Source organism: Lontra canadensis, unplaced genomic scaffold, assembly GCF_010015895.1.
Source record: "Lontra canadensis isolate GAN:19392208 unplaced genomic scaffold, GSC_riverotter_1.0 scaffold7, whole genome shotgun sequence".
In the NCBI taxonomy this organism is placed as follows: Eukaryota; Metazoa; Chordata; class Mammalia; order Carnivora; family Mustelidae; genus Lontra; species Lontra canadensis.
In genome coordinates this window covers 26,419,030-26,435,042 of record NW_022631001.1, presented here as the reverse complement: position 1 = coordinate 26,435,042, position 16,013 = coordinate 26,419,030, and the positions used below count along the sequence as shown (strand labels likewise).

Here is a 16,013-nt window from a genome sequence, read left to right as displayed (position 1 = left end):
TAACCACTAATTAGGGGAATGTAAATCAAATACAGTGAGATATGACTTTGTGCCCATTAGGATGGCTAGTATAAAAACAAAACAAAACAAAATAAAGTAACAGTTGTTGGTGAGGATGTGGAGAAATGGGAACCACTGAACCCTGTTGGTGGGGAAAAAATATTATAGCCACTGTAGAAAGTAGTATGGCGATTACTCAAATTATAAAAAATAGAATTACCATATGACCTAGCAATTCCATTTCTGAGTATATAATCCAAAAGAACTGAAAGCAAAGTCTTGAAGAAATATTTCTACTTCCTTACGCAGCAGTATTATTCACACTAGCTAAAATGTGGAAGCAACCTAAGTATTCCTCAGGGAATGAATGGATAAGCAAAATGTAGTATATACTTACAATAAAATATAAACAGCCTTAAAATAAGGAAGTTCTGACATGTAAAAAATGGATGTTATTGTGGATGTTATTATGCAAAGTGAAATCAGCTAATCTCAAAAAGACAAATACGTGATTTAGGGGTGCCTGGGTGGCTTTAGTAAGTTAACATCTGCCTTCAATTCAGGTCATCATCCCAGGGTCCTGGGATCAAGCCCTACGTTGGGCTCGTGGTTCAGCAGGGAGTCTTCTTCTCTCTCAGCCTCTGCCCCTTTTCCCCCTGCTTGTGCTGTTTCTCTCATAAATAAAATCTTTTTTTTTTAAATGATGAATATGTGATTCCACTCACATGAGCTATTAAGTCAAAATCATGGAGAGAGAAAGTAGAATAGTGGTTGCCTGGGGCTGGGGGCTTGTGAATCTAAGGGTGTGCCCCTGAAGATAGAATATTCTAACTAATTCACTGGGATTATAGTATAAATGTTTTTTGTTAACTGCTGTGCATCAGGCAATGTTCTAGGCACTTGCCTTGTGTTATTGCTTGTCTCATTTAATACTTAAAACTTCCAAAGTGAGGACTGTTAATCACATTATCCTGTATGAGAAAACAAACCCAGAGAGTTTCAGTATCTTGCACAAGTCAAACTGCTCGTAAGACAGAGCTGAAGGTGACTCTAAAGGCTGTGTTTTTCCTGCTACCCAATGTCACCTACGGTGTTGGGGCATAGAGAGAACACGGAGACTTGGATAGGGATGGCTGTAGAGAGCTGGAGATGAGGATGTGAGCTGCATCTCCGGCTTTGTGGGGCCACCTGGACCACAGACTTAGCTAAGGCTCAGTCCCATTCCCCCCAGGAAGGGAGAGCTTGCTTGGCACAAAGTGCCCAGCCTGGACCGATGTGCTCCATCTCTCACTGGAGGCAGAGCTGTCAGTCTAAAGGGAGCCTCCAGCTGGGTGGGAGGATAGAGTAACTGGGTGATGGGCATTAAGGAGGGCATGTGATGTGATGAGCACTAGGTGTTATACACAGCTGATGAATCACTACTCTCTACCTCTGCAACTAATGATATGCTATGTTATGTTAATTAACTGCATTTAAATTAAAAAATTAAAATAAAGGGAGCCTCAAGAATTCAGCAATGGGGACATCTGGGTAGCTCAGTCGGTTAAGTGTCTGCTTTTGGCTCAGGTCATGACCCCAAGGTCCTGAGATCGAGTCCTGCATTGGGCTCCTTGCTCAACAAGGAGCCTGCCTCTCCCTCCTGCTTGTGCCACCCCCACCTCTCTCTCTGAAAAATAAATAAATAAAATCTTAAAAAAGAGAATCCAGCTATGGTGGCAGAGCTAGGAGGACAACACCACCCACGGCTCTGACCCCTCACACCCTTAAGCCCAGTCTTTGCAGATCCTGACCCCAGCATCTCTGCTCTCCAACACCCCAGGCTGCGCTTGAGCTGAGCCTGGGTGCTGCATTATGATTTGAATAATTCAGGTCCCAGTAACCTGAGGTGCCAGCTTCAGTTGCTCTGTTCCCATGGGCACAGGTGTCCCAACCCTGTAAATAAGCTAATGAAAAGGGCGAAGGGGAGGGGCCTGCAGCCCTATGCCTCAGAGGGCTCAGGGCTGGTGAAGAGTCCCTGCCCCTGTCCTGCTGAGAGTGTGCCAGGGTCATCCGGAGTCGAGGTATGGGGGACAGAGAAAGGAAGTTAGGGGGTTGAAATAGAAGGGGAAAGGAAGAGAGAGTGGAAGGAGGAAGACCAAAGTCAAAGAGGCAGAGAGCAAGAAAGAGTTCCAGAGGAAGAGACACAAGGAAATGGAGATACAGAGGCTGAGTGGGAGGTAAGAGGGGTGGGGGGTGGGGAGAGTAAAGGGCAGGGACAGAGGCTAGAAGAGGCAAGGACCGGCGGAGGAGAATGAGCAGATGCCAAGATCAAGTACTAAAACCCAACGGCAAGTACAAACAGGAGGGTCAGAAAACTGGAAGGGCCACAGGGCTCCTCAGCAGAGATCTCAGTCTTACTTCTGACTTCCAGGTATCGTCCTTGCCAGCACAGCCTGATGCTGCCCTCAGTCGGGTCCCAAGACTCACACCTGGGGACCCGCCCTAAGTCTTGCTGTGGCAGGAGCATGGGGCCCAGGAGCCACCACTTCAGCCTCGTCTTCTCTGTCTCCAGCCTGGGCCTTCTGTTTCTGTTCTCACTGTTTCCAGGTGCGACATGCAATAAACCAGCCCTGCGTCTCTGGGCCCTGCAGCTGTACCCTTCTTCCCCAGATCTCTGTCCACATCCGATTTCTCTTTACTACTGTGCTGGAAACCAGCACTCTATCTGGGTAGCATGGAGGATGGAGGTGCTGAAGAGGACAGGAGACCTGCCTGGCTCCGGTGGGAGCAGTGATGGACAAGCCGGGGGGTGAGGGTGGGGCAGATTATGAAGGACGTTGAATGCCAGGCAGAGTTTGGACTTTATCCAGCAGGCAATGGGGAGCCATTGAATAGTTTTAAGCAGCTACTGGCTTGGTCAGACTTGAGTGTTTAAAAGCCTGATCTCAGAAATGTGGGGGAGGGTTAAAGAGGCTGCACCAGCAGCAGGAGCCGTGAGGAGGCTGCTGCTGGGTCCACTCAAGCAGCAGGGGCGACCAGACATTCAAAGGATGCCCAGCAGCATGGCTAATGGGACCTAGGTATGGGCAGGGGTGCAGAGGGAGGCAGCAGAAAGGAAGGATAACTCCCAGATTTCTGGCTGACATCACGGGGGTTGGGTGCTGTTTGCTGAGAGGGACCACAGAACAAGGAACAGGGTTTCAGAGCATGGGGGTAGGAAATGAGTTCCTATTTTGGACCTACAGAGTTTAAGGTGCCAATAGGACATTCAGGAGTGAACTGTTGTGTTTATGGGTCTGGATCTCAGGAGAAAAATTCGGGCTAAAAAGAAAAGGACATTGACAGGCTTCTGGGGAACAATACGTGAGTCCGGGCCTGAAAACAATGTGTGTCATGGAAGCCTAGGGAGGAGAGTGTTTTCAGGACAGAATGGCCCATGGCATCAGAAGCTTTGAAAAAATCCATAGACGTGCAGCTGGATAAGTGGAAATAGGTTAGAGAGAAAGTAGGGGGTGGTAGCAAAGGGGCTCACAACACCTGGGTGAGGGACGGGACTCCTGTCGCCTATTTGGGCCCCTCTGGCATTCACAGTAGGGTGGGCAGAACCCAGCTCCCTAGGAAGGGAAAGGGTGGGGAAGAAACCTGTCAGCCTTGCTCCAGAAGACAGTATCAATTCACTCCTCGGCCTCCACCTCGCTCTTCCACGGAGGCAGTCCAGGGAGGAGGGACAGAGCAGACCTCAGGAGACAGGTCTGTCTAGACAGCTAGATGGACAGAGCAGACCTCAGGAGGGCCAAGTAGGTAGCCATGAGACAGCAGACCAGGTGACAGGGCCCCAGTCATGGGCAGGTGGAGGGTGTGTGAACAGAGGCCCCTGGACAAGGGTCTCAGATGGACAACCCTTCTTCCTGGTCCCCCAGAGTGCTTGGGCGCCGAGGGCAAGCTGGCTCACAAACTCTTCCGTGATCTCTTTGCTAACTACACAAGTGCCCTGAGACCCGTGGCAGACACAGACCAGACTCTGAATGTGACCCTGGAGGTGACATTGTCCCAGATCATCGACATGGTGTGTTGTGGTGGTAGTGTCAAGGAACTGGCGTGGCGGGGGGCGGGGGTGAGTGAGAGACTGGGATTATTCTCCAAACAATTCTTTTCTATAAATGTTAATATTAACAACAACAATAATAACAGATACTGACTGCTGGGTGCCAACAGTGTGCTCAACACTTTGCACACTTGCATTCCTGCCTGGCAGGGATTATCACCCATGTAACTACTAAGGAAACTGAGGGCTAAAGAAGAAAAGGAACTGCCAAGGTCCCATAATAGCAAGGTCAGGCCTGGGTAGGAACTGGACTGTCAGTCAGCTGGTTTTGTGGGTGCCCTCCAGAGCTCTGTAGGTGAGTGTGTACACACAGGGAAGGGTGTGCATATAGATGTGTCCACATCTGTGCCCACTCCCTGCCCCCCACTAGGATGAGCGGAACCAGGTGCTGACCCTGTACCTGTGGATCCGACAGGAGTGGACAGACGCCTACCTACGATGGGACCCCAATGCTTACGGTGGCCTTGACGCTATCCGCATCCCCAGCAGTCTTGTGTGGCGACCAGACATCGTACTCTACAACAAGTACTGTCTTCCTGGGCCCCTCCCCTATCATAACCCCTCCCCACTGTTGCCCCAGGCTCTAGGTATCCACTGATTCCCCATCCGCGCCCCCCCAAACCTAACCTGGAAGCTTTTCCCCCAGGACCCTCCTAAACTGCCAGGAGCTCACAGCCCCTCCAGGACACCCCCTCTTTAGTCCCAAGACAACGCAGGCTGAATGTCTCCTGGGAACCCACTGTGTAGTCCAGGGCCAGTTCTGTGCCCCTCACAGAGAGGGTTCTGGGACACAAGTGCCCCTGACGGCATTCTCCACCCTCTCAGGCCTGCTCCAAGTCTCTCAGGACTCCCCGAGGGCCTGCCTAGGAACTTCCTCCAGGGCATATCCCTCTGGAGCCCTCCTTGATGCCACCTAGGGCAGTTCAGTGTTCCCCAGACAACATAGAACTCTGCATGTTTTCCCTGGGGGCCCTCCAGGAGATTCTCAGATGACACCATGCAGCCGGGCGCCGGCTCTTGCAGATGTGTTTTCACACTGCCCGGGCCTAGATCTGTGTCTCCTTTCGGCCCTGCAGGCGCCACCCCTTCTAAGCCTCCAAAGGCACGCAGGTGCCTCTCTGCCACCCGCTCTGTCCTCTGCGCGGCCCGGCAGATTCCGCACGCGCTGCCGCCTCAGGGAGTCCCACCCTGCCTTCCCCGCAGGGCGGACACGCAGCCGCCGGCCTCCGCCAGCACCAACGTGGTCCTGCGGCACGACGGCGCCGTGCGCTGGGACGCGCCGGCCATCACGCGCAGCTCGTGCCGCGTGGACGTGTCGGCCTTCCCGTTCGACGCGCAGCGCTGCGGCCTGACGTTCGGCTCCTGGACGCACGGCGGGCACCAGCTGGACGTGCGTCCACGCGGCACCGCCGCCAGCCTGGCCGACTTCGTGGAGAACGTGGAGTGGCGCGTGCTGGGCATGCCGGCGCGGCGGCGCGTGCTCACCTACGGCTGCTGCTCGGAGCCCTACCCCGACGTGACCTTCACGCTGCTGCTGCGCAGGCGCGCCGCCGCCTACGTGTGCAACCTGCTGCTGCCCTGCGTGCTCATCTCGCTGCTCGCGCCGCTGGCCTTCCACCTGCCGGCGGACTCAGGCGAGAAAGTGTCGCTCGGCGTCACAGTGCTGCTGGCGCTCACCGTCTTCCAGCTGCTCCTGGCCGAGAGCATGCCGCCGGCGGAGAGCGTGCCGCTCATCGGTGAGCCGCGAGGGGGCGGTGCTGGGGGGCAGGGGCGGGAAGAGAGAGCCTTCGCCTCCCAGAGACGGTCTCCCCGCCCAGGCTCGCGGGTCTCCACAGACCGGGGCGGGGCGGGGCGGGGTAGGGACCGGCCCCCCGCCGCAACCCCAGGTGGGTGCGGGAGGAGGGAGCATCCTGGGAGCGTGCCTCATTCGGAGATGGAGGGGAGAGGAGGGACACCCCACCCCTCGCCTGTCCTAGCAGGCAAAATGCGTTGAGTTCTGGCTGTGTGCTAGGCCCTCTCCTAAGCACGTGACTTTTTTTTTTTTTTTATTAACTCAGAGAGGCATCACGACACATCTATGAGGTAGGTTCTGTTATCCCAGTTGTGCAAAAGGATCAGTAACTTACCCCCAGATTGTGCTCGTACCATTTGAGAGTAACTGTCACGGTCTGTGGGGGAGTGCAGGGTCCAGCAGTGAGGAGAAAAATTAGGGAGCAGGTAGCTTCTGAGAACCCTTGTAAGAACAGAGGATGAAGAGATCTTGGCCTTTACCTCCTTCCTGATTCCATCCATTGGGACTGGAGGGTCCTGAAAGCCTCAGGGTGGGTGAGCTGGTGCTTGTTTGTGTTGAGGCGGTGGTCAAGCTCAGGCCCGCTGAGTTCTTGTTTTGGGCCCCAGATTACTCTCTTTCTTGCAGGGAAGTACTACATGGCCACCATGACCATGGTCACATTCTCCACAGCGCTCACCATCCTTATCATGAACCTGCACTACTGTGGTCCCAGCGCCCGACCAGTGCCAGCCTGGGCTCGGGCCCTCCTGCTGGGACGCCTGGCACGAGGCCTGTGCGTGCGGGAACGAGGGGAGCCCTGTGGGCAGTCTAGATCACCTGAGTCACCCCCCAGTCCCCAGCCTCCTGACGGAGGTGCTCGCCCTCCAGCAGTTCCTTGCCGTGAGCCACAGTGTCTGTGCCGTCAGGAAGCCCTCCTGCGCCACGTATCTACCATTGCTAACACCTTCCACAGCCACAGGGCTGCCCAGCGCTGCCATGAGGACTGGAAACGACTGGCCCGTGTGATGGATCGCTTCTTCTTGGGCATCTTCTTCTCCATGGCCCTGGTCATGAGCCTCCTGGTGCTGGTGCAGGCCCTCTGAGTTACAGGGGTCTGGTGCAGCCACAGCCCCTCCAGAGAGGGATGGAAAGGCCAGGTGGTGGTTGGCTCTCTGCTAGGCCACCTAGTTTCTCCCTGCTGTGCCTAAGAGCTGGCGACACTCTCCCTCCAGGCTGAGCACTGCTGATTTCACAAACCACAGGGATCGCTTTTCTATATACCCTAAACTTTAAGGGAAATCCATAGCTTGCCACTGCCCTAATTCCTACAGAAGGGGCACTCTAAGAAGAGCCAAGATCGAAACACAGTCCTGGAGGGGCAGAATTGAATTTCGATGCTGCATGTTAGAGCTTTTGGTGGCGAGAGTGCAGGTTACATGAGAAACAGAATGACCATACTTCCTTGTCCTCTCTTCCTTCCTCCGTGGCTGCTATGTTAGGAAGGACTCGGGGAAGGGGATCCAGGATTCATTCTCTCGTTTCCAGAGGAGGCCACATGAGGATTCAGCCCCAAAGCCTCAACTTATAATAAAGTGTGTGCCTCACACCTCTTCAATGCTGTTTTACCTCTGGGCCTGTGGCTTTGGAAGGTAGAGGTCCAGGTTTGTGTCTCTAGAGACAGGAGCCTTAGGACGAATAGATCACAGCAGAGATTATGTCTTTGCTGACAAGAATTCAACTGAGTCTTCAGCTGAGATCCTGGCAGTGGACCTGATGCTGTCTCTGCTGTCTGTCCTGCTCTCTGCCCTCTGGAGCTGGAGCCCGTCCACATCATTTCCACACACTGACATTCAGAGAGCTTCAAAGTGACCAAGGTGGGGCAGTGCAGCAGTGAGGAATTCATGAGGGGTTTGTTCCTTTCCGACTGTCACATGTTGTCTGTCTGGCACCACCCCTGTGCTTTAGACCCAGTCCCTGCCCTCAGGAAGCTCCCAGACTGACATGGGAGACAAACACTGACACGTGGTGTAGGGAAGCAGCCAGGGACCCGTGTGAGCAAAGAGGCAGGGGCCCTAGCTCAACCAGCTGGGGGAGGTCAGAGGAAGCTTCCTGGAAGAGTGAATGGGAGCTTTCCAGGTGCATATGTGAGCCATTCGAGTAATACCAGCAAATACCGTGGCCAAGTGTTTTCCTCCCCAATCCCTCCTCAAACTAGTTTCATCGTCAGTCTCCAAATGAGTAGTTGCCTGCCTTTAGAGACCACTGCCCCCTTTCAGTGTCTCACTCTTAAAGCCTTGGGGAAGGCTCAGTCCCCAGATTCCCTTAATTCTCCATCAGCAAACCTGGCAACTGCCAGAGAAAGTCCCAGAGTTCTCTGCAGAGGGTCACCATGGATCCTGGCTGCTCTTAAAGCACATAGGGGGCCGACATCCCCATGTCGGGCTGAGGCAGCGCGGTGGCCAGGAGGGGCTGTTCAGTGTTGGATGGATCATGGCAGGCCTGGACTCTATGGAAAGGTTCCCCTGACAAGGAACCAGACTGGCAGTAGGAGGGACCAGACTGAAGAAGAGGGGCCTTGACCCATGACTACAGGAAAAACAAAGGCAGAGAGAGAGGTTTCAGTGCAAAATGAGGTACACAAACACGATAAGAGGAATGAGCAGAGTGGGCTGGAAACACTGACCCCCAAGGTGGAATGAGAGCCAGATATGAAAAGCAAGAATTCAGGGAGGACAGCAGGCAGATGAAAGGACCCCAGGCCCTTTTCCAGATGTCACTAGGAGGTTCTGTGCCCCTGCCTCCTGCCGACACAAAAGAGCCATTCTAGGGTGGGATAAACAAGGGGAAGACATGAGTGAGCTCTAGTGACGCTTATCTTTGCCCCTCTGTACAACCCCTGATTACTGGGGGGAATCCTAACCTTGTCCACTGCGTGAGATGACATTACCGGCACTCAAGCTGGTTGGAGGCTGGAGATCTGGATTCTGACCCTGGCTCTGCCACTGACTCATTCTGTCCCCTTGGGCAGGTTCCTTCTATCTCTGGGTCTCCTTTTACTATATAATGAGGGTAATACTGCCTTTTCTTTCCCCTTCCAATAGTTTATTGTACAGTAAGAATAAAATGAGATGGTGTCTGGGGAGAGGTGGTGGTTCAGAGTTTGGCTGTCCGGACCCCATCCCTGACTAGCTGTGTGTGTAGGGCTGGTTGCCTCGCTGGGGCTTAGTTCCCTCATCTGTAGAACAGAGGCGATGACAGAGCCTACACCACTGGGTCGTGGTGAGGATGCCTGCAACTCTGAGTGGTACTATGTCATGGAGAATGGTGGGAACAAAATGAAGTCTAGGGCTCCTTCCTGTCCGCTGTTCATAGAGCCCTGGGTGGGGGGGAACCTAAGGGGGAGTAGTGGCTGCAGTCTCCTGGCCTGTTCCACTTGGTTCCTTGAAAAGCCCTTTCCCACCTGGAGAAGTGAGGCCCAGGCAGGCCCGGGTACAGAAGGTATTCAAGGGAAGGAAAGAGTCACAGCTGAGAGGGACCTGGGGATCATCTAGTCTAATACGCATATTATACAGTTAGAAAGACTGAGGCTCAGAGAGGGCTTGATTGGTCACAGAGAGAGTGAGGGCAGAGTCTGGATGAGAGTCCAGGTCTCCAGCACCCAGAGCCTGACCACTACCTTGGAAGGTGGTCTGAGGGAGTCCTGAGGGCAGTGATAGAAACAGTGGGTTTTGCAGCTGAAGGAGAAGACCCAGGGAGGACTGTGGGTGGGCATGGGCATGGGACTCCATACCCCCAGTGCAGCCCAGATCTCTCCCCATCAGTGGCCTCCTGTGAGGGAGGGGGCAGCCCCAGACTGGGGCGAGGGGCAGGTATGTAAGCTTGCATGACCACTGCCCCGTACATACACACACGTCCTCTGAGGTAGGTTCACCACCCCCGCAGGGGTCTGCTTGAGAGGGTTTACTTGTTTGGATTAGAAGGGGGTTGTTTTCCTTTGCACAGGGCTGTGCATGCAGGAGAGGAGTGCCACCCCAGGGCAGCCCGCTCACCCTTGAGCTGAGCCCTGCAGAAGCTTGAGGCTCTTACCTGAGTTACCAAGAGGGCAGGACCTGGACTTGCACTGCTTGTCTGTAGGGAAGAAACCAAGGCTCAGTAGCTCTCAGGACAGGAAGGAACCCCAGAACCCTCTGGTCCGTCTCTGGCTTATTCTCATGGAAGCTGGCACATTTTCCTCTAATGAGCTTCCTTATGGTGGGGCCTCCTTTACCTGTGTTTGACATGACCCATGAGCAGCAGAGCTAGAAGGGAGCCAGCCCTCAAAGCCAGGGTCTCTTCTGGGTGCTCCTCCTGCTTCCCTGGCCTTTAACTTTGCCTCCCTGTGTGACCACCTCTCCCAGGCTGTGTCCCAGCCAAGGAGGCACTAGTTCATGTACTTTTCATGTCTTCCTCACCTTCCATCAACTCATGCACACCCATGATGCTGTCCCTGGTGGGAACGGAAGCCATACTGGACCTTCTCCCATTTTACATGTGGTCCACAGTTCAGCCAACAACCTGGCTCTAATGATGCAAAGTGGGCCTCACAAGGCCCCAGGCATCACTCAGCCAGGACCAGCAGTCCACAGCCCCTTCAGAGATTAGGAACCTGGGCCTGTCCTCATGATTCTACCTCTGGTGGGTCCTGGGGGATCGACAGACTGAGCTGGGACTACGGAACCCAACTGCTGTCTCAGCATCCCGCCTGCACCCCCACCCAGTCCACACAACAGCACAGGGTTTCCATTCAGCTGAACACACATGCTCCTCTCAGAAACTGAGTTTGGGGCTCTTCCTCATACCTGGCAACAGTGGTCTGGGTGTCAGCGCTGTGGCCAGAAATTAATTGCCTTCCAGCTTCCAGCTGGAAGAAAAGCCTGACCAGTTCCATTTGGCCCTCAAATGGCTACCTGCCTCAGTCTGGAAACCCTCTTCAGCCTCCCCGTGGGCAAGTGGCCAGCCCTGGCTTAGGTACCTCCAAGGGCAAGTGGCACACTACCTCAGAAGCTTGTCTTCCCTTAGCTGCACAGTATGGGGGTGGCGGGGAGAGGGACAGGACTGGGTCCCCCTCACTGTTCATTTGATTGTGGTACTTATGTACATGTCCCCTGAGCCTGGGGGGCAAGCCTGTCTTGCGTGCCTGCCTACCTTTGATGTACTCGCAGTTGTAGGTGCTGTGCTTGCCCAGGGCCCGGAGGTAGATGCGGGCGGGGCCCTGGGCCGGTCTGCTGGCGTTGATCACCTGGAAGGTCTCAAAGGGGGGGATCAGCACCTCCTCCTCCCCAGGGAAGAAGGAGTAGCCCTTGATAGGTGCCCCAAGGCAGGTCCAGATGCCAAAGAAGGTGTCCTCCCCAAATTGCTGGGCTGCAACATTCTTTAGGGACGCGGAGGCAAAACCCCCCAGCCTGACGGTTGCCCTGGGCCCCTCTGGCCGGAAGCGCAGGCCGTGCACCCCTCGGAACACTTGGTGGCACTGGGGCGAACGCTGGCCCCTGCCCAGCAGCTGTAGGGCTTCGGTCAGCAGGAAATGGAGTGTCTTGAAGGAGAAGTGGTGGAGGTAGTAGGCTCTGGAGCGGCCTGCCTCACGCACGGCGGCATTGAACTGCTTGTGCAGGGGGCTGTTGGCGGTGTAGGCCAGGAGGGCCACCCCATGCTCATCGCGGAAGCCAGGGGGTGGCGGGGGCAACCCAGTAGGGCTCAGGACCCACTCTGGCCCCCAGGCCTGGCGGTCCTGCCATTGGCTGCTTGCCTGCACCCAGCCATCCGCGTACACTTTGTTGGCCTGGAACTCAGTTTGGTTGAGATCTGGGAGAGCTGCTGTCATGGCTGCTGCACAGCCTTCATACTGGTCATCAAAGGAGGCTGGGGCCATGTCCAGGGGCAGTTCTTGAGAGAACAGGTCTCGTCGAGAGATGGGGTGGCTCTGGGCCTGGCAGAGAGGGAGCAATGAGAGGATGAGCCTCAGGAGATGGGAGCCTGTCATCACATTTCTCCACTGAGAAGAGAAGGACACTGATGGCCCCAAACCCACCTTGAGGGAAAAGGGATTGGGAACAACTAGCTGCCCTCTCTCAGACACCAGGGTCTGAGGCTGTCCCCTCAGGTCGGGCGAGCCTCACTGGAAATATCAGTTGTTCTCTCCTCCCACGACTCCCCACTCCCCACCCCCTGCCAGAGTTCAGAGGAAGCCCGCAGTGTAGCTCCCAGTGACATGGACACAGTGGGGGATGACCATACCTGCAGCGCTTCCAGGAGGCCCTTGCACACAAGCAGCAGACACAGCATGGCAGGGGTCTGCATGTTGGAGGTAGCCCTGGACAAGTTACTGTCTCTTTTTGGGTCTCAGTTTCTTCATCTAGAAAATGAGAATGTTAATCTGTACAGATGAAAAAACATTAATGGGCACCTAGTTTGTACCACTTGCAGTGGTTGGCATAGAGTCACAACATAGATATGAGGGCTTGGGGCGTCTAGGTGGCTCAGTCTGTTAAGTGTCTGCCTTCGGCTCAGGTTATGCTCACAGGGTCTTGGGATGGAGCCCCTCCTCAGGCTCCCTGCTCAGTGGGGAGTCTGCTTCTCCTTCTGCCCCTCACGCCCACTTGTGCTCTCTCGCTATCAAATAAATAAATAATCTTTAAGAAAAGAAAGAAATGAAGGCTCAGGAGAGAAAGAGAGGACCCTTCTTGCTGGCAGGAACATGGGAGACTTCCTGGAGAAGTTGTTATCTGAACAGGGTCTTACAAGGAGAATAGGAGAATAAGCCTTCAATCAGTGGAGACTGGGAGAGGAGTGGGATTTGGGGTGGGAAAGGCATCTAGGGCAGCAGAAATGAGAAGAGCAAAGGTATTGGATGTAAAAAGTGAAGGACATTTTGTCCAGCATGGCAGAGCTTGCAGTGAGGGAGTGTTGGTAAGACTGCGGCCAGTCGTGAAAGGTCTTGGCTGCCCCAGTAAGAGGTCTGGGCTTCACCCCATGGGGGATGTGAGGCTGGAACAGGTCCAGGACAGGCCAGCTGGTGGGGCCATGGAGGTATTCCAGGGACAGGATCCAGCCATCCTCCCCTCCCGAAGTCCTGCTGCGTACTGAGCCCTCCTTCCTTAAGCTCTCAACTGCTTCCTGGGCAGGGACAGGTGTAGACCCCCAGGGGGTGAGGGGTCCTGTAGATGGCGAGAGGATGGAGTGGGAAGTGAGGCTCCAAGAAGGCAGAGTCCCAGCAGTTTCTAAATCAGTGCAGCTACTTCTTTGTTTCTTTCGTTATGAAGTTAATGCCTGCTCATAGTGAAAAGAAAAAAGTATGAATGAATCAGAGTCCAAGCTCCAGTCTTCTTTCTCTCTCTGTGTCCTCTCTCACTCCTACTGGTGCCTGCTGTTACCGTGATAATAGTGTGCTTTAGGACCATTTTTGGTGCACATACAAATAATTTAATATTTAAATATGCATACACACATAGCTTTCTGTACACAGGCTGGTTTTGGTTTTTATTGTCTTTTTTTTTTTTTTCTTTTTTTTCAAAAAGAGAGCTCAGAGGCTTGAGATAGGGAAGTCTGGCTTCTGATATCAGACTGAGGACATTGAATTGTGTGGCCTAAGATACCGGCAGTGAGGATGAACCCAGAACCACTAGGTATAATTTAATAGACTTGGTGTCTGATGGGACACAGGAGATGTGACAGAGGGAAAAACCAAGAATGACGTGCAGGTTTTCATGCTGTAGGCTGCCAACACAGAGGAGGAGCAGAGTGGACTTTAAAAGCTCATCTTGCCCAGCCCCATCCCAGTACATGATAGGTGCTCAACAAAAAAATGAATGAACCATTAGATTTGGAGGGTAAACAGTGAGTTCAGTTTGGCACATGTGGATTCTTAAGGGGCAGATGTCCAAAAGATAGAAGAATGGATAATAAGATGAGACATTTGTGTGATGGGTGTATTTAAGTCTGAGAAGACATGAGAACGCCAGAGCAAGAAGAAAAAGAGGACCAAGAAGCAAAGAGAGGGCTGCTTGAAGACAAAGCACAGGTGGACTGAGACACCTTTCTAGGGTTTCTAGAAGCTCTTCACTTGGGTCCCATGAAATACCTTGGTACCCTTGTGATAATTGCTCTTTTTTTTTTTTAAGATTTTATTTATTATTTGACAGAGAGAGACCTAGCGAGAGGGGGAACACAAGCAGGAGGAGTGGGAGGGGAAAAGCAGGCTTCCTGCTGAGCAGGGAGCCTGATGCAGGGCTAGATTCCAAGACCCTGGGATCATGACCTGAGCCGAAGGTAGATGCTTAATGACTGAGCCACCCAGCCGCCCTGTGATAATTCCTCTTTAGGCTTCATCTAGTTTGTGATGATTCCTGTTGACTTGCCTTCGGAAGAGTCTCATGTAATATACTGTCCCCCTTTTTCACCCAGTAACCCAAGACGGTCACTTCATCAAACACATTCGAACATTCATCAAACACTAAATTAGTTGCCAACTAATGCTGATCACAATATGGATCCAGCCTAGAAGCTCCTTCCCTTTTCCCGTCCCTTTCATGGCTCCGTCTACCCCTACCTCTCCCCCTCCCCCACCCCAGTCTCCACTGTAACCCCTGCTGACCCACCCTCCACAGAGCAGGTGTTTCTAAAGCCCCACTGGTCAGGTTGCTTACCTGCTTAAAACCCTCTGTGCTAAACCCGACTGGAAGAAATACCTCGGCATACAGAGTAAAAATGCTGAGATGAAAATTATGAGGGAAAAGATGAGAACACATCTAGAAAGGAAAAAAAAAAAAGGCAGCAAAACACAACTTCCCTCCATGCCCTTAGGACAGAGCCCTCCTCATGCTGGCATTTAGGGTGCCCTGTGACCTAGCCCTCCATGACCTCTTCAGCCTGTGCCCCAGCCCCCTGCTTGGCTTCTATAGAACAGAACAAAGCTGTAGGCGAGGCCCCACTGCTTCCTTCCCTGTGGCTCTGCACACGTTGCCATCCTGCTTTCCACTTTTCAAGACTCAGCTCAGGGGTCACCTTCTCCAGGGAGCTCTCCGGCTTCTTTGTGCTCTTCAGTCACCGTGTGCTTTCTCACTCACTGTCCTAATCACACTGTGCTGCCCTGATATATCTGTCTCCCTTCCTGGCCTGTGAGTTCCTTGAGGACAGGGACTGGGTATGACCTGTGCCATGTCCCCAGAGCTCAGCCCAAGCCGGGCACAGATGAGGCTTCCTGGAATGTTTGCTGAGTCTGCTTTCTGGTTGCAGCTAACAGTGTAGACCACTGCAGAACAGGTAGATTGATGACTTTGGTGAGCAGTGTTGGGGGGAATGAGGTGGGGCCAGAGCAATGGGGTGGTTATGGGAGGGGAGGAGGTGGAGGCGCTGGGTCATCCCTTATATCTTATCCACCCTCTGTTTTTCCTCTCATTCTGCTCAGGGCACAGTTTCTCCTCATCCAGACCCTCACTGAACATTCCCTTCTAGGGATGTGACTCCAAATCCCTTCCCCAGGAACCTCCCAATTTCCCAAAGACCCCAAACCCTCCAGGTATCCTAGAACTCTCCTTCAAAGGCGCTATGGTCTGAATGTTTGTGTCCCTACAAAGTTCATATGTTGAAATCCTAATGCCTCCTGTGATGGCTTTAGAAGGTGGGGCCTTTAAGACATAATTAGTTCATGAGGGCTCAGGGCTTACTGTTCTCATAAAAGAGACCCCACAGAGTTCCCTAGCCCCTTCCACCATGTGAGGACATCATGAGAAGGTGTCAGCTATAAGCCAGAAAGAGGGCCTTCACCTGATCATGCTGGCACTCCGATCTCAGACCTTCAGCCTCCAGAACTATGAGAAATAATTGTCTGTTGTTTATAAGTTACCCAGTCTGTGGTATTTCATAGCAGCCTAAACAGAGTAAGATAAAAGTTGCCCTGAAACTGTTGTTATTGACACCTAGAACTCCATCATCAATACCCCAAATTTCCCCTTTAAAAAAAGTCTTTCCCTGCCCTGTACCCAGGAGGAGGGTAGTGTGCTCCTTACCGAGGCCTTCTCCAGGGAAGCTGGTGTCGCTCTCCAGTTATGGCCACCAGGACAGGGGGAAGGCAGGTTTCTCCTTTATACTGTCAGTCCCCCACCGCTTGTACCCACACAGCTG

The 16,013-nt window shown here is 53.4% G+C and overlaps 2 protein-coding genes across 5 annotated transcripts; one reads left to right on the top strand and one right to left on the bottom strand.

The window, feature by feature from the left end:
• The first annotated feature begins 2,018 nt into the window (after positions 1–2,018).
• CHRNA10 (cholinergic receptor nicotinic alpha 10 subunit) lies at positions 2,019–7,455 on the top strand. 2 transcript variants are annotated; one of them, XM_032853228.1, is made up of 7 exons: positions 2,019–2,060; positions 2,411–2,586; positions 3,900–4,045; positions 4,455–4,609; positions 5,288–5,820; positions 6,142–6,166; positions 6,501–6,786. In XM_032853228.1, exons 2-7 carry the CDS (start codon positions 2,436–2,438, stop codon positions 6,685–6,687), a joined length of 1,197 nt encoding a protein of 398 aa, XP_032709119.1. In that variant the 5' UTR covers positions 2,019–2,060; positions 2,411–2,435; the 3' UTR covers positions 6,688–6,786. The 2 variants fall into 2 exon arrangements, with proteins under 2 accessions (XP_032709119.1, XP_032709118.1); XM_032853227.1 differs by lacking the exon at positions 6,142–6,166 and having other exon boundaries at positions 6,501–7,455.
• A 112-nt stretch (positions 7,456–7,567) lies between these two features.
• Positions 7,568–15,964, bottom strand: ART1 (ADP-ribosyltransferase 1). 3 transcript variants are annotated; one of them, XM_032853230.1, is made up of 6 exons: positions 15,899–15,964; positions 14,537–14,600; positions 12,129–12,246; positions 11,040–11,820; positions 9,942–9,983; positions 7,568–8,441 (listed from the first exon to the last, which is right to left on the bottom strand). In XM_032853230.1, exons 3-6 carry the CDS (start codon positions 12,189–12,191, stop codon positions 8,362–8,364), a joined length of 966 nt encoding a protein of 321 aa, XP_032709121.1. In that variant the 5' UTR covers positions 12,192–12,246; positions 14,537–14,600; positions 15,899–15,964; the 3' UTR covers positions 7,568–8,361. The 3 variants fall into 3 exon arrangements, with proteins under 3 accessions (XP_032709121.1, XP_032709120.1, XP_032709122.1); XM_032853229.1 differs by having other exon boundaries at positions 14,537–14,638; positions 15,899–15,962; XM_032853231.1 differs by lacking the exon at positions 9,942–9,983 and having other exon boundaries at positions 14,537–14,638; positions 15,899–15,962.
• Positions 15,965–16,013: the final 49 nt, after the last annotated feature.